We start from the raw sequence: 22,677 nt of genomic DNA on the forward strand, positions 1-22,677 counted from the left end.
CTCTCTCCCTCTCTCCCTCTCTCCCTCTCTCCCTCTCTCCCTCTCTCCCTCTCTCTCTCTCTCTTTCTTTCTCCTTGTCTTTTTCTTACTTAACATCTTTCTTATACGTTTTTTACGATGCAGAAATTTTTTATTACAACTTCATCTTGATATTTTCAGTGCTAAGCATTTGCTGTTAAACAGTTTGCCTTCCATAGGATGTTAAAACTCTTCGCTCATCAATAAAATCTCCATTTATTCAATAAATGCTAACGGATTCTCTTTTTTTTATACCCTACACCGCGTGAACTACATTAAGTTTGTTAGAATGTATTTAACATTCAGAAAGACTTGAGGTAGATCAAGCGTTTATTATACCTGCCAATTCAGAACCACTTTCCGAATCGATTTAAGTTTGTCTGTCCGTACGTCCGTCTGTCCATCTTGTATTCTTGTAGTCAACCCACAGGTCGTAAAAATTGCAACCCCTGCACCACATATAGTACGATGTGCATTAGGTTTTGTGCGGGCATATGTAACGACCAGAAAGGCTTAAGATAGGTTCACCTTTTATTATACCTGTCGATTCAGAAGCATTTTCTCCATTGATATATACTCAGGTGTATGTCTACCGTGTCGTGTCCGTTCACGTATTATTGTGTTCAGCGTAAAAGTTTCAATTTTTGAAATGTATTGGTAAAATTTGGTACACAGACGTTTCCTCGTGCAAAGACGAACGCTATTGAAAATGGTTCGGATCAAATCACTGTTTCGACCGCTTTCCTTATAAAGCCTTATTTGTAACAAGTCGTTATATGGATAACGTATTAAGCGAAGTGGCATAGGATATTTAACAGTGGCTCGTGCTTTTCTTGTTTCTTCAATTTTCCCTTTCATTATCTTGCTATTGTAGTCAAAATCAGACATGTGGGTAAATCGAGTTTATTGTTAAACCTGATGTGTAGTCAACCTAGTTCTATTGTGGGCAGACAAACAAGCGAAACAGTCAGCATTTCACTCAAATTAAGAACTTCTTTGCTTTAGAAGGACGGTAATGCATATTTTCAAAATGAATGACATTTCTAAGTGAAGTCATGAAAGCCCAACTTTTACCAAAGACATAAATGCGGGCTAACTTCATGTCACCCATTTATAGCATATGCCTTACTTCCGTACGCTTAAGGACGGAGCGAATACATGTCATCGCTGTAATCATAAAACACAATGTATTTTTCTTATATTTACGTAATAGATGGCGATGGTGAACATAACTTACTTCTTTTGCGAATTCCTCACAATATTAATTTGACAAAAACAAAAAAAAACAAAAAATTTTATTCGAAATTTACTGCTGCAAATAGCTAAAGTCGCATTAAAAAGGTCCTTTAACAGTGAAAAAATAAAAATTTTTTTAAATATTTTCTTCTCCCCTTTCCTGACGCGAATCTAAATTCATATAAACGTATTTGAATAAGAGAATCCATGTAATTATAAGAAAGGAAAAAAAAAAAGTAATTAAAATTTTTCATAGAATTTCCTTGTAAATATGACCAGACAATAGATCAAGTTGGTAAGTTTCGTTATACAATGTAATAATCTGCAGATGATAATATGACATAATTGCAAAATACATTGTTTTAGCCCATAAAGACGAGCTAAGTTAATATGTTATTAAGGATTTTGAGCAGCAATAATTCATAAAGCGATGGATAACTTTGTTGGCTCACCTAAAGTTTTTTATTATGTGAGTGTGAATGAATGAATAAATTATTGTTGTTATACCCGACGCCGCTTATAATGCTAAAGTAGAGGGAAGTGTTGAGATAGACTCACATTTCATTCTACCCATTGGTTCAGAATTACTTCCTGGATCAATCTAGCCTTGTCTGTCCGTTTGATCGTCTTTTATTCTTTTGCTCAACCCACAGGTCGCTTAGAGATAATCCGATGAAATTTGGTATACCGGCTCGTTTTGCTCAAGGACGCATGCTATTTGTCAAAACACTTTTTCGACCATTTTTTACATATAAAGTCTTATTTTGAAACGCCGTTATATGAGTAATTGTAGCATGGCTGTGGACAACTGCAGTGCTTTTATTAGTTTCTGAAAAGTTTAGAATCTCGGCTTGCTTCCCCTTTAGGGTTTTTAACATGACTGCTCAAATACTGGCAATAGACGAAAACACTGACAACCGATGAAAAATATTTACCTAAAACCTGGTACAAATAGCTTCTAAGACCAGCTGAAATTAAAGAGTAAAATTGATTTTAATCACGACCACATTTAATAAATTTATTTCCCAATTTTCATATATTGTTTTGTATGTGATGGATATCAAAAATTCATCTTAAAGCTACAAGATTAAAGCAAAAATAGACAACAATAGACAATTTGTAAGCATTGCTATAAAATGCAGTTTTCTAAGATATTTTTTTCAAGGGAAATACACTTCAAAGATCTTTTATTTACGATTATAGTCCTTAAATGTAGGATCATTCGCAATTTATTTTTGCTAATACTTTCGACTGCTCATTCTTTTTCTACTCATCCTCCCTTCCACAAATATTCTATTTATATACGAATTTTTTTTTTTTTTTTTTTTTTTTTATCTACCCGAGTAGCCCAAGGCGAGAAGTCATTTGGCGAAGAGCTTCACTTTCAATACGTTTATAATTAAACTATACTTAAATTTTGAAACAAGCATGGACACGCCTACAAGGTAATACCTATCAATTGAAAAGTCGACCTCACAGCATGTATTGTTTAAGACCAAGTCTGAAAATCCGCTACTAAAACAATCCTATGTCGCCGGCAATGTGCAAAAGGGTGGTACTAAGTACCGAAAGTTCATGCAAGAATTTTTATAATTTTAACTAAAGATGAACAAGAGATGGATAATCAAAGTTATCTATAGCCAAAATTTACAGGGATTTTTTAGACGAACTTATGATGTTTTAGTTTCGGCCATAAACCGCGGATGTGAAGTAAATTGAATTCTCATAAAACTGAAATGAATTATGTCTTTGCCTCATCCGCCTGAGTAGCCGAAGGCGAGGAATCTCGACTAGCAACGCAATGGTCGTGGCTTCGAATCTCAAGTGCGGTAGGGTTTTTAATAAAAGCCGATAGCGTTAGGTGCTAGTGCTTTTAAGAGTTTAGTCTTAGAATTTATTTCTCTGGCGAAATTAATAATAATAATAATATATACATTTTTACCGTCATATTACTAGTAACTAATTTTACAGCTTAATTTTTAATTCGTTAACCTGCTTTTGTGGTACTCGTTTCCCTCGGCCGGCAGCTGCATGACGCGCTGCGAATGTGTATTCGGTTTCTTTCCTCTTTAGGGATTTGGTTACTTAGCTGGAATGAATAGGATTTGGGATTTCCGTAAGAGTATCTATGGTATGAGTTACTTTACTTTTTTGCCATTATTCCATACTAAGCTAATACTGTCTAAGTCTTTGCCTTCGCTTGTTCTAATTCTCTTCCTATATATGAATCTCTATAGGAAGCAAATATCTTGTGAAACTGTCTCTATCTTTTTTTTTTTGTTCATTAATGAAAAAAATAAAGAATATTTTTTTTTGTTTTTGTTATGAATGTACCAAGTAATCCATTGGGCATCAACAGAACATAATTTTCTTATTTGTTTTTTTATCCGACACCACGTAGCTGTAAAATATACGCGTGTATATGCAACACGAAGAAAGACTTGAGCTAAATTCTTGTTTATTTATACTGGCCGATTTAGAATCATTTTCCAAATCTATTGAGCTCGTCCGTGCATCTTACTTTCTTGTGTTCACAATGCGCAATTTTTGAGATATTGAAAATGATTCGGATCGGAGCCCTTTTTTCGGCCACTTCCCATGTAATGCCTTATTTGAAAACTCGTTATGCAAATAATTGTAGGGTGCTGTAGGATATTTAACGGTTCGCCCTGGCTCGCCATAGCGTTTTTACTTATTGTTATTTGAAGGTGAAAGACGTAAAGTTGCGTTTTCTAATATAGAAAGAGCGGTGGTGGTCCCTGGACGATTCACTTACATGGAATATGAAAACGAAATTCACCGATCGCGGACAGTTGTACGTCCGTCTGACCGTCTTACGTTCTCGTGTCCAGCATGCCGGTCGCAATTTTTAAGATACTTTATAAAACTTGATACACTGTTGTGTTTGTATGTTTTGGCTCAAGGACGAACCCTCTTGAAAATAGTTGGAATGGGACCATTTTTTCGACTACTTCCCTTATAACACTTTATCTTGAAAAGTTGGTATTTGAATAAATGTAAAGTAGGTATTTTAGGGTGGGTCGCGGCTCGCTATTGTCTTTTTACTTGTTTTTTTTTTTTTGTTTGTCTTAATTATGAAAGTATCAATTGATCCATGAGGACTACCTTTGCAATAAAGTTCTTACTTGGTTCAACTCATATTTCAAACTGATATTATATTTGTTTTGGAAGCTATTTGCAGCAATGCTTTTAAGATTGGTTTTGTTTTACTTTTCAATCTTTTATTTTTCGAATATAGGAGGTTCCCTCGATCAGCTCGAATTATTTTTCAAATCTAATCTGTAGATCTAAGCCGAGGTTATATTAACTTCGTCTTTCTATTTGGATTTTTGGAAAATTGAACGAAAATATATTTCGATCCGATAGACAGGAGCACAGGATAATTCAAGCGAATCAGAACATTGTACTGATCAAGCTATATCTGATCAAGTTAAACTGTTTTCCTACATGAAATGAAGCCTTTGGAAGCCATTGTTGTCAAATATCATTTTGATAATTCTTTACACATCATAAATTATTCATAAAAATGAGTTTAAGAAATTCTTCAAATCTTTGAAAGGAAAAAATATGTTTCCGTTTTCTTTAGAAATAACACAAATATTTACTTAAGAAATGCAATAATTTTAAAAATTTACTTTTCCTTAAATACTTAATTTCAAATAAAAAAAATATTAAAAAGAGCTCCGATGTAAATTATTGTGTAGGAGAGACCGCAAAAACAAATGTTTATAAAAAAAAGCCTCAAGCCAAAACCGACTAAGTCAGTGCGAGTAAAATTATAAAGAAAAACAGGAAATTACAAATGAAACACACAAATGAAACACATTAATACTGAGGACGTGCGGGTTACTTCAGGTCTTATCGATGCAGCGAACTAATGGTTATAAGGTTTTTCTTTCACATTCTAGTTAAAAATTAATTTTTATAAAAATATATGTACTCATATATATATATATATATATAGCTACATATATGACTACATATGTATATACGCATTCACACACATACGCTCTCATCCATAAATATCTAAATAGTTTACTTTTTTATTTCTTTAAATATTTTAATATTTTTTTTTTTTTTTGTTTTTTTTTTTATTCACTTTCTTATCATTTTTCTGCACTTTTTCTCAATTCGCTTTTTCAAGTCACTTATTCATTTATTTATTTTATTTTTTTTTTTCAAATTAATTTCAAATTTTACGCGCCATTTGTTACCGTTCAATCATAGGGGTAATGGCCGTAACCCATTATGTGCGAACCGTTCGTTTTAAATCAAAATGTTAAACTGAACTGTAACAAAAATTGTTAATATCATAAATAGAAGTAAAACGAAGCAACAATATTAAAAGCTTCCGCAATGAAAAGTCAAAGTTTCACGAATTATTAATACAAAAATATATGTTATGTGCGTATACATGTGCAACAGGTTTCAAAAGCTTGCAATCCAATAATAAACATAGAATGTCCTTTACAGGATATTTAGAGCGTTTTATATTTAAAAAAGAAATATTTGTTTTTGCTTCGACAAAAAGCTTTAGAGAAGATTATGGGAAAAAAGATTCCGATTATAGTTATGTTGAAAGGGAAAAGATAATACATTCGATTTGAAGCCAACTCTGTTCGACAACTAATAACTTCATCTATAAAAGACTGTGGTATACGTTGTACATGCTATACAATAAAGGGTAACATCAATTTAGATCTGTCAGAAAATACATTTTTTTTTTGTATTCATCACCGATAGATGGGAGATATATCCATTTTTCCAAAACATTTGCAACGGCCAGAAGGACACATCACACTGTATTGTAATAGGTCTTCTAATCCAGGGTATGCCCAGGGCTTCCCAGGAAGTCCCTTTCCAAGAAATTTATAAAAAGTCATGGACCTTGCTATTGTCCTCTATATATTATTTCTTTATTGTTTACTGGCATTTTGATAGACGATTACGATTTCGTGCAAAACTGTTTCATTTATTTTTTAACAGTGATAAATGTATTAATAGTTATGATTTTCGTATTAACGAAGGAAAAAAAACAAGGATCTTTCATAGATAATTATGGTTTCAAGGTAATGAAGAAAATCAGCGTGGTGACCCGTGACACGATTCTTATTGGTAGTTACTTTATCATATATTACTTTCCGCGTTCCGTACGTTCCAATGTTCTGCAGAATACACAGAAGATGTTACAGCAGCCAACCTTATCAGCCCATAGAGCCATTCGACCGTTCCTATCTGTGTTCTAGTTAGTTTTATTGTCGCTAGTCGATCGAAGAGTCATCGTAGGGAGTGATCTTATGCGTCTTTTACGGATAGCGACTAAGTTGAGCCTGGCATCCTCTACGCGTCGGTCAAGTACCTTTCTTTTGTTCGGAGCTAGGGACTATGTTTAGCCGGCCATTTTCTATTCGCACGTCAAGCACGTTTCTGTTGTTTGGGGATAGCGACTACGCTGAACCTGCCATCCCCTATCCGTAAGTCAAAAAAAGAATTATTCCTACCAGTAAAATCGAAAAACAAAGCACCCTTTCGTCGCATATCACTTACCTCCTTGGCTTGTGTAACAAAAATGAAAGGCCGATCGTGCTGTGTCACGCTCGTTTCTGCCCTGCTTGTGCCTGTTACAGGCTGGCACGAATTATAAGATGTATGTACTATATAATAATATATCAATGCTATTCTATGTATCAATTAGAATGTACATAAATACCCTATGTTTGTGTTATATCGATACTATTGTATGTAGCACATGCTTATCGCTTGTAAATAAAATCTATCATCATTCATGTTTGGAAACTATGGGTAGGTAACGAAAATAAATATATTACAATTCCACACACAAGATAACTAATGTTTAGGTACATGATTTCACATATAGAAGCATGAGAAAAATAATAAAAATAAATATAGATAAATGGTTCAGATCGGACCACCTCGCATATATTAAAAAGCCATTATATGAATTATAGGATCGTGGAGGGCATGAAACGTTGGGTCCGTACAATGTTTTCGCTTGTTCCTTTAAGCTTCGAATAAGTCCAGTTCGTTGCCAACAAAAAAGGGTACAAATGCAGGAAGTATTAAATCTAACGGGTCTGGCATAAAAATCATAAAATATAGCGAACAATGGATGTCTAATGATCTTCAATCCCTAGTAGCCAACAACCAAGCAAAAACGTGGTTAAGAGACAATACTTTCATAGAACGATAACCACTAACCTAATTAACCTGAGCAAGAAGCGACCAACGTGCTTATGGTTTTCAAGCATCTCAAATTTAATTTCCGTTGAAAAGACAGCTCAAAATCAAAAGTAGGCGTGATTCGTATGCGCTACAATAGCCAAAAGGGTGTAAGTTCGAATCTATGGCTGATATTAATCCAGAATTTGTGGACAGTTTTTTATGATCAGTTAGTCCATGAAATGGTCGAAACATTCACTATATAGATAATTTTCTAACTGACGAAGTGTACAAGATATCGAATTAGGACTTGACTTAAATGCATTGTAGGGTTACTTAAAATGTTAGTGTGAAAAAATCCCGTAAAGTTCACAATAAAACTACAGCAATTTGCAGCTACACCATATGGCGCATCATTTAAAATAAAGCGAGAAGTGTTTGAAAAGGTGGTCCAGTGTACCAAATTTCATCAAAATATCTCCAGAATTACAGCTTATAGATTGAGTACAAAAAAAACGAGACAGATAGACCAGCTTGAAATCCAGAACCATTTTCTGAATCGATCGATATTATTTTAAGTCTTATTAGACCCTTGGACGTGTTCAGTTCTTGGCATCCATTGAAAGAAGGAAGAAGAAGTACGCAACATTGTCCTCTCTCTTCGTCTGCCTGAGATGAAGAAGAGTACAATAAACCCACTAGTACTTATTAAGCAATTTTAGTCTACAAATACAAATGGAAAGATAGCCGTATCCAGTATAGTGATAGGCTATAAAAATTGCACGACGGTGGCGCATAAATAAATGACAAAGACCATTTTTGTTTTAATGTCTCTGTTTACACTAATATTAAATATGCTGTTATGAAATTCGCTTTTTCTTAGGATACAGTCCGCATCACTGGATCGTGGATATTTTGATCAAGAGAAATACACTTCAAAGTTCTTTTATTTTACTATTTTGTCTTTCACAACAGTAGGATCATTTACTTACAATTATATTTCTTACATGTAGGATTATTCACAATTTATTTTGGCCGTATTCTCAGCTCAAATGTTCTTGTCCGACTAACTCTCCCTTCCACAAATATTCTATTTATATACATTTTTACAAGCATGTTACTATACCTAAATTTATGGTTTTATTTCTAATCCCCGCCTGCTTTTCCGCTAATCGTTTTCATCGGGCTGCAGCTTCATGAGGCGCCTTCGAATTCTTCTTTGGGGTTTCCTTCTTTAGGTAATTTATTATTAGGGAAAATTACTTAGCTGAAATTAACTGGATTTGGGATTTTCTTTACTTTATTTACTATAATTTATTGGTCCTATTGCTCGTATTTTTTAACATTTAAATTATCTTTGAAATGTTTTCTCTTTCTTTTATATTAAACTAATAAACTATAGGAAAACGCATAAACAGCTACATTTTGCATCTGAGGTCTTTCTTTTTAGTTTTATTGATATATTATAAAAGCTTGACAAATCTGCATTACGCGTAATTGATCTTGACGAATATCCCGAATCATTTGTAACAAATCCTGTACATCCTGCTTAGCAGGTAAGCTGTGCCAAGGAACCTTTAGAAAACCTTCCACTTTGCTAGGCGATACACCAGTTGTTTAAGGCGGGATCCAGAAGTTAAGATCTTTCCGCATAAAGAGCACTTCTTTTAATCTTTCAAATTGTCATCTCGCCCCTGAGCTGTATTCACACCTTGACAATACGTAGAGAAACAATCACACATTTGATTGCATTCCGTAAAGGATATTTAGTTCAATGTCACATTTTCTGATTTCACAATTTACTTGCGATTTATTTGTTTTTTTTTTTTTTGTTTTTGCGCACCCTACCTTTGCATTTTCATATCAAAATAAGCCTTACAAAGTCAAACAAGTGTAGCAGAACCATATATTCACCTGCTACGATTTTTTTATACCACTTTTTTCTCATTTAACAGGGATGCACGCGGCTGCCTTGTTAATTTTTCTCATTTAACAGATGAGAGAGCTTTTTTATTCACCATTTTTCTTATTTATTATCTATTCACCGCACATAATACTTTTCTTATAAACGATGTAAAGGAAAAGACCAGTTAACGGCTTTTAGCGAGAAATCAAAACCATTTGTATTATATTCGTCATTCCTTTTCTAAATTTTTTGGGTTTTTTTTATTTCGGATTGTTCCTACTTTAATACCTTCAAGAAGAACAATTTTTTTTTCCGCCAAAAAATAAAATAAATTAGTTTACTTTTATTGCATTTTTACCGACATCATTATCCAATCAGAATGCATGCTTATTATGCATGTAATTATAATATTGTATAAATGTTTTTATATATTACTTATTTATTTCTTCTATTTTAGATCAGAAAAATTAAGTCTAACTCTCCGCTCATCGCCCCGTATAGATAAAGATTCGCTGTATGCCAGAGGTAAGATTGCATTTACCCCTTCTTATTATTATGCATAAGTTATTCACTTACTTTTACTTCATATTAGATTAAAATAACAAGCATAGACCTGCACTATCGCTTCACCAGAATGCAATACTTCCATAGGCCAAATGGTAAGTTTACACCTTACCCACTTTGTTAATCATCTATATATTTTTAAAATATTTGTGTACTCTTCTGAATTCTTGAAGGCTACTGTATTGCTCTTAATACAAAAGCTTATTGTCAGTAGATTGCTATGAGTGCAACAATAATGACTAAACTGACAGCTTTAATTTTTCATGGTCGGGGATGTTTGCATTGTCGCGGATATTTTTCATGGTCGGCAGGCAACATGAAAACGTATAGTTCAATATAGTTCTTTCGTCCCCAGACGTATATCTTTAGCATCACGGTACAGCGTCGAGAATGCCATTCCATTGTGAACGGAGGGGACCGAGACGGTTCAGAGTTCTTTTTCATGCCAGTTAAAATTTCCAGATTTGTTCGGGTTGTTCAGTTTTTTAGCAATTTCATCCTCATCCATTTTCCAAAACGATTCATATTTCTATCACTCCTTGCATTTTTCGAATTAGATTAAATATATATTTAATGATTTTAGATAATTTAATTAGGTGATGGAAAACCAACGCCGATTTCAATATTTATTAAAATTTATCAATAATTGTAAAATTGCTAAGATTTTATGCAGAATTCTTCAACTTAAATTTTTTGTTCAATCTTCTGGTCTTTATCATAATAACGTTCCTTATCTCTGTTTTCTTTGTGTTCAGGCTTTTGTCTTTTACGGGAACGTTCGGAATATCGTGGTACTTTTTTATTCCTTGGCTGTTCTTGCATTGCTTGATCGTCTTTTTTACTGACTCCCTCACAGTCAGACGTTGGTTGACTGCGCGCATCACGACTATTAGAGTTAGTATCGCTTTCCTCTGATAAACGCAGACGTGGCTTAGGCTGATAAATAGCAATAGAAGGCCGATCCTAAAAATAAACAAAAAAAAAAAAATTACTATAAAGGTAAAACATAAGAGGTGTTATGTAAAACCTTATTCCGTATACGTTTTTCGTCGCGTTTGTCTTTTTCTTTTTGCTGCTGCTGCTTTTGTTGCATATTTTTTTCTTCGCTATTCGCGCTCCCATTAGCTTCCTTACTAAGTAAGTTTTGCATTTTGGGCTCGTCTTTTATATTAATTTTGTTTAGTTTTTCCTGCGCAATTTTTAAGTCATTATCAGTACTTAGGCCAGGAGCGCTTTGAGTTTTTTGTATTGCCTCATCGCTTGTTTTCCCGTCCACGCTTTCTTGAGTTTTCGCTGCTAAATTCTGTGCCGCTTGATATATAAAATTCCGTACTGATTCATTCAGATCCGATGTGCTATGCTTTTTCAAGATCTCGATGTGTTTCCCCAATTCCAAATTCTTGGCTTTTTCCTTTTCTCTTTCTTTTTCTCGGCGATTACGCCTATGCTCTTTTTTCTCTGCCTGCTCATCTCTTTTATGTGAATTTTGATGATCTTCCAAACGTTTTTTAAATTCCTCAGCTCGGCGGCGATTACGTTCCGCTCTGCGATCATTTTTGGATTTTTGTCTTGAAGTTTTAACCTCCTCCTTATCAGGCTGTTTGGATGAGGCATTGACATCTTTACCATTTTTCCCGTCCGCTTGCTTTTGCTGCGAACTTTCTTCGCTTTGCTGTTGCTGCTTTTGTTGTTCCTCTTCGCGTTGCCTCTTCTTCTCCAGCGTGCGCTTTTTCGCCTCTTCACGACGCTTTTCTTTTTTATTTGCCAAATACTGTAACAAGGGAGTGGAGGCAACTTCTTCCTTTTTACGATCTAAAGAAAATTCCAATTTACATTCATTTCCTTTAGCTATAGCTTCACGTTCCTCTTCCAGCTTTTTCAAGAATTGTTGGTAATGTGGTTCTTGTTCAATTGTATTAACCTTACTATCGCCACCGCGTGATTTGTTCTTTAAAACGCCTTGAAATGGGGCAAATTCTACAATAGCTGGATACTCATTGCCCCTACTATCCACAAAAACATAACCATCGAAACGATCGCGAAACAAAAAAATATCATTATGATTCTTAAAAGTAATGTAAGCACGGCAAGTAGCATCTGAACCCAATGACCAGTCAGCTGGAGCAAAATAATAGAAATCATGCTCGGGTAACGGATCAATTTGCTTAAGAAAGTCTTCTTCAGTCATGGTGGGCGGTAGATGACGTATAATTATCTAAAATTCAATTAAAATCAACATTAGGGCAAAGATTTGTTTTAATATCTTAAAACACCATTGAAACGCGATCAAGTGGTTTTTACCTTATTTGGTGGCTTAATCTTATCATGTTCATGCTCATGTCTTTGAGGCTTTGTAGAGGATTTTTCGTCTTTTGCCATGTTTTCTTTATAATTTGAATATTTTTTTGTATTAATAGACTATTGATAGTGCAGCTGCTTCGAAAGCAGGTTGTAGTGGAGTTGCTAACATTAAGTTATTTTATTATAATTGCGATTTAAACTACGGCTTACTTTTAATGTTTTAAAACTTAGATGATAAGTAAACTATGTATTTTACAATCATCTGTTATCAATTGATTATATAGTAGTAATGCCAACATTTTCATTGCAAATGAATTAATAGACGTTTTAAAGCACAATCCATTTTACAAGATTTTACTTAATAGAGCGAGGATTTAGGAGAAGTTTTTTGGAAAGGCAAACACATAAGACAAATATATATGCACCCAGTAAATTTATATTCAATTAAAGCTTTTTCAATGGGGTAAAGGAAAAAAACGGAATATAGCACATTTCTACACAGCAAATGATTGTGTGAACGATAAAGTGTTATCACTAATTTGTGCTTCTCGGCAGCCCTATTAATATGTAACCACAATTAAAGCATTTGGCAACTCTATATGCAACACCATATGACAATTTTGCTTGTTATTTTTTTTTTACGGCTGGTTTGTCATATTTTCTTCCTGTAATTTGTGGCCGTCTGTGCAAAAGAGAGTGTGTGGGTACAGTTTAAGAAATTCTTGAGAAGATTTTTATCCTTTTCTTTACATCTAGATCAGTGCGAACCTGCATTCTCTTGAATGCTTTCTAAAAACCGGAGGAAAATAGAACAAACAAAATATAATTTCTGCTCATGGCTACCCCGGAGGAATTTGAGGAAGCGGTTCCTGCAACGCCAATATACAGCTGCAAAGGTTGCAGTAAGGTCTGTTGTAATTTTGCAAAATAAATTTTGTGGTAGTTGTCTTATATTTCATTTCGTATCGGCTTAGACATTTCCTTGTAAGCGTGATCAATTGTTGCACAAAAAACAAGTGCACTCGCAGAATAAATCAGCGTTTCAATGCAAGCTATGCGGAAAATTCTTTTGTAATAGTGGCAACTTGGAGCGCCACATGAAGGTACACAATAATGTTCGTCCGTTTGTATGTCGTATATGTGGTAAGGCGTTTGCTCAATCGGTAAACTTGACTCGTCACTATTCAGTGCATAATGGTGAGCGTCCGTATCAATGTAATTTTTGCACTAAAACCTTTACACAGCAAAGTAACATGACACGCCACCAACTAACACATACCGGAGAGAAACCATTCCGTTGCAAACGTTGTGGTCGTTACTTTTCACAACGTGTCAATCTCAAAAAGCATATAATGGGCCATTTGAATGCTAAACCTTATGCCTGCAAAATCTGCCAGAAAGCTTTCATACAAATGGGTAATTTTAAAAAGCATTTGTTAACTCATATAAAAGACGGAGTTGACATCGACATGAAGGCTACTCTTGCCGAAGCTCAAGCGCAGGCTCATCAATGTTTGGAATTAGCTGATGATCAACCAGTGTAAGTTAATTAACATCCTTATGAATTCAAATTGGTTAGCATTTCTATAATTTTTTTTAGCGGTTTTGAATGTGCTGTCTGTCGTTCGGTTTTTAATAATTTTACCGAGTTTGAAATGCATGAAAACGGATGCAATTCCCAAAATATTGATGATATCGATGGAGAACACGTTACTCACGAAGTAGTCGTACAGGATATTGAAGAACAAGTTGAAGAACATGTTATAACATCAATAGAAGAACAGAATCAATTTGCTCCCCTAAAGTATAGTGTCTCTCAATTGGATACTCATGAAATTATAATTGAAACAAGTCGATAAAAGTTTCCATGATAACTATAATGAAGTAATATTAAGTATGCTAAAGGGTCAGATCAGGTTTGGAAATTAACAAGAAAAGAAAAAGAAACGGTGAAGCCAAAGTGGTAAATTTCATAATGATTAATAATTACCGTATGTCTTTACTTTAGTTCAAATATCGAGTAAACTCACACACATACACATACACGGATTTACATAAATACGTAAAACATTACCAGATAATTATAAATAAAAAAAAAAAGAAAATATGGAGTTAATAAGAATATAATTGTGAAAGCAGAATTATGGACTTTATTCATCAATAAAAAAGAAGAAAAAATCGAATTGCAATGTGATTAACGGATCGATGCTATAAACAATTGAAAGGATTAATTGATAGTAAAACTTGCATTGCACGCCTTTCAGAGAACCGATTTTCAGATCAAACTAAAGAAAACGATTCCTGGAATATTATTGATTCATATTGACATGAAAGTTAGTTTGGCATGTCCAAGCCGATTAGGCCCGCTTATATGGTATTTTGTAACTGAGAACATGCTTCATATATATAAGAGAAAGTTTTAATCAATTCGCTTTTTATCTCGTGGTACTCTAAACTTTATCTACTTCCCCCGTCGCCAGTTATCTTTCCTCACATAGTTGTTCTTGTTAATGGGAGGATTGTATAAATGAAAAGCTTAAACTAAATTTAAATATTTCTACAATTCCCATAACAAAATCGACAAGTTTGAATGATTAAAGAGAGAAAAAACTAATATATTTTTATTTTTAGAAAATCGTACAGAATCGTGAACCCATAATTATGAATCAAAGAAAAACTATAATAGAAATAGCCGCAAAAGCAATTTGTATAAAATTAAGTAAGAATGCCACAATCATGCAATACCCGCAACCCCAGTCAATAATATGCCAAAAATTATATTTTTTTTTTTCATGCAAATACATGATTTTCATGCCTTGCACTGCAGGATGCTGGAACGTCAACGTGATTCAAATATAAAGAACTTCATTGAAAGCTTTTAATAGTTTCAGGTTGCATCCGTTGTAAGATAATCTCAAATGAAGCTTTGTCGCCATAAAAGCGATTAACTTCACGAGAGTCCCAATGTATGGTGAGGTTCAAAACATAGACCTACGTGTCCCAAATTCTCTTCGATTGATTAACTAAGGAAAAATTTCCATTGCAAAATACTAAAAATTAGATCTTTTTGGCTTCTAAAGCCAATTACTTGCTTTACGTTAGTATCTAGATATAGGGTCTACATGGTCTAAACTCGTTAAGGCTACATGCTTTCTTCCTATCAAGATTCACTTTTCGTGGAAATCGATTACTGTACTATATTATTTTACGTCCAGGTACCAAGTTTCGTTAAAATATCTCGAAAACTGCGAGCTACAAATGGAATACAAAAATACACGGATAGATTTCAAGCGGCTAGACAGGCAGACAGATCAATTCAGAATTATTTTCGTTACAACAAAGGGTGGGTCCATCTCAAATCCTTCTGGATTTTGCAACCATTCGCACAAACTTAATACGCCCTGAAGGGGGTAGCTTATAATTGTTTTTTTGCGACCACAAACGTAAACGTAATCAAACTCTCTTAAGTCGCAACAATAGAGATTTGCATGTTAATCTGTGTACTTTCACAAAATATAGATTGATCCTTTCTGAAAATCAATAAAAAAAAAATAATAATAAAATTTTTTACGTTACGCCTAGCATAATAAATAACTATTAATAATAATGTTTATTTGCGTTAATATTTTCCAATTATCTATTTGAATATCTTTAAGAATTTACACTGAAAGCATAGTTTGCTTTCTAACGATCAATTTCACCAAATACAACATCAAGTGTACCAATAATGGCCACAACATCTGCCAGCATATGCTGTCTACCAACATGATTAAGCGCCGCTAAGTGAGCAAAGCCTGGTGCTTTTATTTTGCAGCGATAGGGCCGACTGGAACCGTCAGCCACCAAATAGACGCCAAATTCTCCTTTAGGAGCTTCGATCGCGGTGTAAGTTGTTCCAGGTGGTACCTGAAAGCCCTGGCTAAAAAGCTTAAAATGATGAATAAGAGCTTCCATTGATACTTTCATTTCAGCGCGCGATGGTGGCGCAATTTTCGCATCATCCGTTTTGATTTCACCTTCAGGCATTTGATTTAGACATTGATCGATAATGCGCAGGGACTGCCGCATTTCTTCAACACGACACAAATAACGATCATAACAGTCGCCTTTAGTTCCAATTGGTATATCAAAGTCGACAAGATCATAGGCATCGTAGGGCTGTTGTTTGCGTAAATCCCATTTAATTCCAGATCCTCGAAGCATTACGCCACTAAAGCCATAGTTTAGAGCTTCCTCAGCTGTAACAGTTCCAATATCTGCTGTGCGTTGCACCCATATCCGATTTGTTGTGAGAACATCTTCTACTTCATCCAAACGTTCAGCAAATTTCGAAGCAAATTCATAGATATCATCCATCAGACCTATTGGCATGTCCAGCGATACGCCGCCAGGCCTTATGTACGCTGCATGCATGCGAGCCCCAGAAGCACGTTCATAAAACTCCATCATTTTCTCACGTTCCTCAAATAACCAAAAGAAGGGTGTAAGCGCACCAACGTCTAAGGCATGTGTACCGATAGCCATTATGTGATTCAAAATACGCGTTATTTCCGCGAATAATGTCCGAATATATTTGGCTCGCATAGGTACTTCGATATTAAGCAATTTTTCAACGGCCATAGAATAACATTGTTCATTACACATCATTGATACATAATCCAAGCGATCAAAGTATGGTAGGGCTTGCGTGTACGTTTTATACTCAATCAGTTTCTCCGTTCCACGATGCAACAAACCGATATGAGGATCGCAACGAGTTACTGTCTCGCCATCTAATTCCATCACTAAACGCAACACACCATGAGCAGCTGGATGCTGCGGTCCAAAATTTATAGTCAAATTTCGTATTTTCTTTTCAACCGGCAGCATCTGATGATTCCACGGAGGTAATGTCCATTGTGAAGTAACCGCGTCTGGATACATAACAGGTGCTGCAAACTGCTTTAAAAATTCCGGATCTGGATACCATTTTGCAGCATTGCGACTAGGCTGTTTAAATGCTTTCACTTGTTGTTTTCCAGCCGCCAAAGCATTTAGTCTTACAATGTGTCCAGCGGAAAAAATGCGCATATTTCCTACCAATTTCAAAGCAATTTCAATTGTTTCGTTACTTCGACTAAAAACTTAATGTTGTATGTTAGATAACTTTAACCACCATACGTCGTTCGCAAAAAGACAAAAAACATATGATTTCTTTTCATTTTTTTTTTTTTATATCTTGAGTTACGCCTTGAACACAATGAATGCATTTGCATCGTGCATTATGCAAAATACTTTTTTATGTAATATTTATTAAAGAAGTGCATTGGTAACGATGTATTCGACTACATGTAAACATATACAACCAAACCAGATTTTGAAATTTGGGTTCGCGACTTACGATGCACGACGCGAATGCTGTAGTCAGGATATCTCAGAAAAGGCTTTTGATTTAGCGCGACTGCATTGTTTGTTTCTTCTTCTTCTTAAATGCTCAGCAAGCCAAGAAGAAATGATTCCTGCCTTTATGAAGTAAAGGATTTTAATAAAGTTGGAGGTTAGTTTTGGTATATATATTTTTTTAATGTTATTTTTTCCTTACATATCTTTACTAATTCTATTGTCTTCATCTTCTTAAATGTTCAGCGAGGCGACAACAGATGATTCTCTGCTTTTATAAGCCTTTTTTTCCGGCCTTTATAAAGTTGAGGATTACTATTGGAATAATTTTTTCATTCTATTATTTCTTTATATTTCGTTACTAAATTTCATTTTCATTAATTTTTGTGCGTGACACATCCGCCACGGAAATTTTACCTAAAACTTTTGTTTTTATTTAATTGCATTGTCTTCACTGATATGGTCTTAGACAGATTTGAATTTGATGTATTTTGGCAAAGACTTGAAAAAGACTTATCGCATCAGAGTTGCGTTTGGGTTGACACGTCAAAAAATATATAAACGCAATTTAATTATTAAATGTTTATTTTTAAACGATTGTAGCATGTTTCGGCATTTTGAAAATGCCTACTACAAATTGTGCATCTAAAGAAGGGAAATTTCTAATCAGTGTCAAATTTCGCTCCCTATATCGAACGAGTACGTTAGAAAAGTACATTGCGTAGCATGCTTGTTCCAACTGGAGCGCGGTCGTCACAAAAATATTCTTATCAATAAGACAACATACGGACAACGAACTGCATAGATGTTCCAATATTTTTGGGGACTTTTTGTGTATTCTTACCAATCACGTTCCAATTCTGTTAATTACCATCACTTTCTATGCTTGCTCTTCCATTCTCATCATATGTACAGGTACAGATTCTGTTAATATTGTAGCAGAGACAACGAGATAGATAGATGTTCCAAAACTTTTTTCAAAATCGAGCTTAAGACACATCTATGTATTTCGTTGTTTCTGATTAAATTATTTAAATATCGCTGCAATCCACATCAGTAGATTGCCAATTAGTTTCGCTGGTTCTAACTTTTTTCGAAAAATTAAGTTTTGAAGTCAAAGAATATTGAAGAGACCACCACGAGAAAGGTTGAAATTGATTAGAGACTTTGTTCGTTTTCCAATATTTATTTTAGTGGTTGGAAACTGGAATCGTTTCTTTATGATACCCTCGTTATTAAATCAGTTCTTTTTTTTGAAAAAAAAAAAAAAGATTATATTTAGTGAAAAAAACCGTTAAACTTAATGTGGTGCATTATTTTATTCTGATCACTGGATTAAAATTGTGCTAGTGTACGGAATGTGAATCCGCAGGAAGTAATACACTTTGGATATAGTATAGCATAAGCCGGCCAGTAGGTTGCGGCCACCTCCCTATCTCTTTTCCTTTCTTCTCTTCTGGCCCAGAGTCGTTTTTAGGAATTTGGTTGGTTAAAATTACACTGCTTGATCTGATCTGATAGCAGATAGCGAATAATGAAATCTTCGATGGGCCGAATAAAAAGAAACATGTACATGAAATCGGACTTTGTGCTTTAGCTACTGTAGCGCTGTCTACGTCCAATTTATTACTGTCGACTAATCGATGTTTTATATTCTTGAAAGCAAAATGTTCTTTATTTACAGAACAGTGCCAAGTACCAAACGAGCAATGATGAGACGGCGCACATGAAATGGTTTTTCTCAGTACATTCCTGGTATTAATCAGCATCGCAAACAAATTTTTAATAAATTATTAAATTTTGCCAAGAAAATAGTATTGTATATTCTGTATTCCAAAAAACTACAACTCTTTCTTAAAAGGTCACATATATCAGCAAAGAAAAGATGTAAGTCCGCAAAGAACTATTAAAGGACTACTCTGCCATTTGTAAAGATCCTCAAGAAATGAAAAATTAAGATAAATAGCTTAACCTGAAGACATATTTGCTTGATCCAATGTAGCCAATGTCCATCCTTTCGTTAACTGGCGAAACAGTTAAAAAAGGATACACAGTACGATCAGCACAATTACCACAAATAATATCAAAAATGAATCGAAAATTTTTAATACATTTCTTTAAAGGGCTCTGGAAATTAATTCGTATATTTATTAGATTGAAATGAAAGTTTAGAATAAAATCAATGTTCGTCAGCTGCCTGACATGGCTCGCATTCGCGATCTCTATTTCGAGCTAGAGCTACCCCAAATACAAATTTTATATAATTGCTTTTCTGCGCGTTTTATTTTTTTTGTATATGAGCAGCCACTCGGAGGATCTCCCCTGTGATAGTAGTCAGGAGGATAGAGAAGGACGGAGAAAGAGGGTAGTGTTGTGTACTTATTTGACTTCAATGTGAAAATATCAGGCATGGTGCAAAAGACAACTGCTGGTAGGTTGTTCCAAGGGGGAATAGCAATGGCCGCGACAATGAGCCGCGTTAATGTGTTGTGCGATATGCAGGTAAATTCAGGCCAAGTGGATGAGAACGCTGAAAAAGCCTTGTCATCTTGTTGAGGGACTTAATTGGTGGACAAATCTATTTTATTTCTGTAGAACACTTGTCTTGGATAAGCACGACACAGTCAATATTACGCCGACCGTCGAGGATATCGACATTTTCGGACACACTTTCGTCTCCCATGAGCATTTGAACTTTTCGCTATATATGGAAGAGCGTTTTCAAGCAAAATTTCCAAGGTTCCTGCCACCAATCTTTCCCAATAAATGGCTTTTTCAAGCGAAAAAGTGGTCAAAATTTTTGCAAAGATCTAATAAATTCGAAATAAATATGAAATAAAATGTTATCGCAAGTTTTGGCCGTATTAACGAGCCAGTTGGGAATATTTTGGAACTTCTTATGATCATTTAAGTAGTAGTTTTTGAGAAATATCTTCACGGAGTCAAAAGTTATAAATATAAAAATATGAAAAGATTTTCGGATTTTTCGAGGTTTTTTCAGTTTCTTACCTATTGCGGAAGTGCACATAAACATATTATGTCTATGCAAAATTTCATGTTCCTAGCTTCCTTTTTAGAAGTGTGACAAGTTGGCCAAATTAGGAGACAAAAATGATCTCTTCTGATGGGAAATAGGTATACGTCATCGACATCTCGAAAACTAGATCATGTAAGCAAAAAGTGATTACATGTACTTAAAAGTCTTTCCATATAAATAAGTCATCCAATCAAAATGACGTATTTAGTATTCCTGGTGTTAGAAAGTCCAAGTCCAAGTGCTTGATCGCATCTTTCAACACTCTGAATATATGTTCTGGACGATGTTTCTGTTCGACTGCAACATATCGTTTATTTTTATAAGTTTTAGAAAATGTTTTTTGAAACGTTCCAAAAATCCTATTTTTATTTCACCCCTTTTTAATATATATTTTTGTGATCGATCGAAAACTTTTGGTTTTTAAAAATGAAACAACGAAATTATTACTTTCTAAATCACTTTTTTAATTGAAAATCGAATATTTCTTTGCTTTTACTTTTAATAATTTACCGTTTTTTTTTTTTTTTAAATTGAAATAAAAACAAATTAAAACAAAAATATGCTTAAAAATTATAAAGCCAATGGTGTTTTTTTTTTTTACAAAATTTTGTTTTACAAAAAAGTTGAGCTATGAAAATGTATACGTATGGGATTATATGTATGATGGTATGTATGTTTATGTATATACAAGCACATCTAGTTCAGTCAATGTGTTAAAAACACAATTAATTATAAATTTTCATTTTAATAACATTGAAAAAATAAACAAAAAATTAATTACATTTGATTTAAGCCGAATCTTTTGATACCCACCACTACTTTGCTTTTGTTGCGTTTTTTTTTCCTCCAAACGATACAAAGGATACACTTCGAGATTAAAGAAAATGTAGTAATGGAGCATTAAGTTACATATATCGTTACTAAGTGTGTCGATGAAATATTTTGAAAATTTTTTAAATTGATATTGATATGAACCAATAAGATCTTAGATGGGTTTCGATGGCTTAAGACAAGCAGACGGACCTACCCTAAAGTAAATCAATTATTTAAGTATCTAATTCATATATATGTGTAGGTGTAGGTTGTATTGAACAAAATTATATTCTCTATGGTAGGTATCAAAGATTAACTTGGTGTCGGAAGTCTTTGTTACTGCTCTACGTAATTAATTTGGCAAACAAAAAACAAATCTAAAAATTATAGGAAACGCGTTTAAAAGAAAAAAGTTTGTATAGGGAATGTAGGGAGTTTTACAAAATGTTTCTTAAAACTAATGCAATGACGTAAAATCTGAATATATAATAGCCACTCTTAGCTTAAATCCTGTATATTATCGCTATATATATTTTATATTAAATTATTCGCTTTTTTTTTTTTCTCAATTAAATTGTATGGGCAATCATTAGCACAATCTTTTAAAAGGATAACTCGTATAAAATATGTTATGGGGATTATAGGGGAATAAGAGACTCGGTTAACTTTATTTCTCTTAAGCTCAATGCCTTACATTGCATACAAAATGGAAGTGTTTATTAAAACTGTTTTTTTTTTGTTTGTTGTTTCTAAAATATATTAAAATAAACCTGAAATATGTTTTTTTTTTAACTAAGAGCAGAACAGAAGGAGACAGAATGAGAAACGTGAACGGAAATAAATTGAAGGTGAGATCTGGATCATACATGGTTAAGAATTTGTAATTTAAAATGTTCTAAATACTTTATTCGAGTAACAGTTTAAATTCTTCTTAAATCCTTTGCCTAATATTTTAACTACACTTTAGATAATTTGGGGAATTTTGGCATTTGTTTCTCGTAGCAAAAAGTTTTATGCATCTAAGGGGAAAAAATCTTTAAGTAAAGTAGTACGTCGTTTTTCAGCTATATCCATTTGATTCTCCAAATCACCTAAGTCCGTGGTTTCAGCCCTTTCTATTTTCCAGGATAGATTCTCTATTTCGGCTTCCAATTGAGCCTGGAGTAAAATATAAAACAAATTCAATGTTTTTTTTTTTTTTTTTTTTTTTTTTTTTTTTTTT

General features: G+C 33.9%; 5 protein-coding genes across 9 annotated transcripts in view; 1 reads left to right on the forward strand and 4 right to left on the reverse strand.

The window, feature by feature from the left end:
• LOC119636236 (diuretic hormone receptor) overlaps positions 1–5,341 on the reverse strand; it is a 47,813-nt gene extending 42,472 nt beyond the window's left edge. For both annotated transcript variants that reach the window (XM_038031496.1, XM_038031498.1), the window contains exon 1: positions 5,284–5,341. The gene's annotated coding sequence lies outside the window, so the exon portion shown is untranslated. The remainder of the gene's footprint in view (positions 1–5,283) is intronic.
• Positions 5,342–9,953: 4,612 nt separating this feature from the next.
• On the forward strand, positions 9,954–14,373 carry LOC119636237 (zinc finger protein 2 homolog). 4 transcript variants are annotated; one of them, XM_038031500.1, is made up of 4 exons: positions 9,954–10,020; positions 12,983–13,133; positions 13,201–13,766; positions 13,827–14,373. In XM_038031500.1, the coding sequence occupies exons 2-4, from the start codon at positions 13,062–13,064 to the stop codon at positions 14,083–14,085; spliced, it is 897 nt and encodes a 298-aa protein (XP_037887428.1). In that variant the 5' UTR covers positions 9,954–10,020; positions 12,983–13,061; the 3' UTR covers positions 14,086–14,373. The 4 variants fall into 4 exon arrangements, with proteins under 4 accessions (XP_037887428.1, XP_037887427.1, XP_037887429.1 ...); XM_038031499.1 differs by lacking the exon at positions 9,954–10,020 and adding an exon at positions 12,848–12,926 and having other exon boundaries at positions 13,827–14,372; XM_038031501.1 differs by lacking the exon at positions 9,954–10,020 and adding an exon at positions 12,889–12,922.
• On the reverse strand, positions 10,061–12,468 carry LOC119636235 (regulator of nonsense transcripts 3B). Its single transcript, XM_038031495.1, has 3 exons — positions 12,227–12,468; positions 10,953–12,140; positions 10,061–10,888 (listed from the first exon to the last, which is right to left on the reverse strand). The coding sequence occupies exons 1-3, from the start codon at positions 12,302–12,304 to the stop codon at positions 10,610–10,612; spliced, it is 1,545 nt and encodes a 514-aa protein (XP_037887423.1). The 5' UTR covers positions 12,305–12,468; the 3' UTR covers positions 10,061–10,609.
• Positions 14,374–15,836: 1,463 nt separating the features above from the next.
• Positions 15,837–17,408, reverse strand: LOC119636412 (NADH-ubiquinone oxidoreductase 49 kDa subunit-like). The gene has a single exon (XM_038031730.1). The coding sequence runs from the start codon at positions 17,294–17,296 to the stop codon at positions 15,911–15,913; it is 1,386 nt and encodes a 461-aa protein (XP_037887658.1). The 5' UTR covers positions 17,297–17,408; the 3' UTR covers positions 15,837–15,910.
• Positions 17,409–21,804: 4,396 nt separating this feature from the next.
• The window catches only part of LOC119636594 (potential E3 ubiquitin-protein ligase ariadne-2), a 4,927-nt gene continuing 4,054 nt past the window's right edge, over positions 21,805–22,677 (reverse strand). Inside the window, exon 4 of the mRNA XM_038032051.1 lies at positions 21,805–22,613. Within this exon, the coding sequence (XP_037887979.1) occupies positions 22,467–22,613 (147 nt within the window). The 3' untranslated portion in view covers positions 21,805–22,466. The remainder of the gene's footprint in view (positions 22,614–22,677) is intronic.

The sequence above is a fragment of the Glossina fuscipes genome, unplaced genomic scaffold (assembly GCF_014805625.2).
Source record: "Glossina fuscipes isolate IAEA_lab_2018 unplaced genomic scaffold, Yale_Gfus_2 28, whole genome shotgun sequence".
Lineage (NCBI taxonomy): Eukaryota > Metazoa > Arthropoda > Insecta > Diptera > Glossinidae > Glossina > Glossina fuscipes.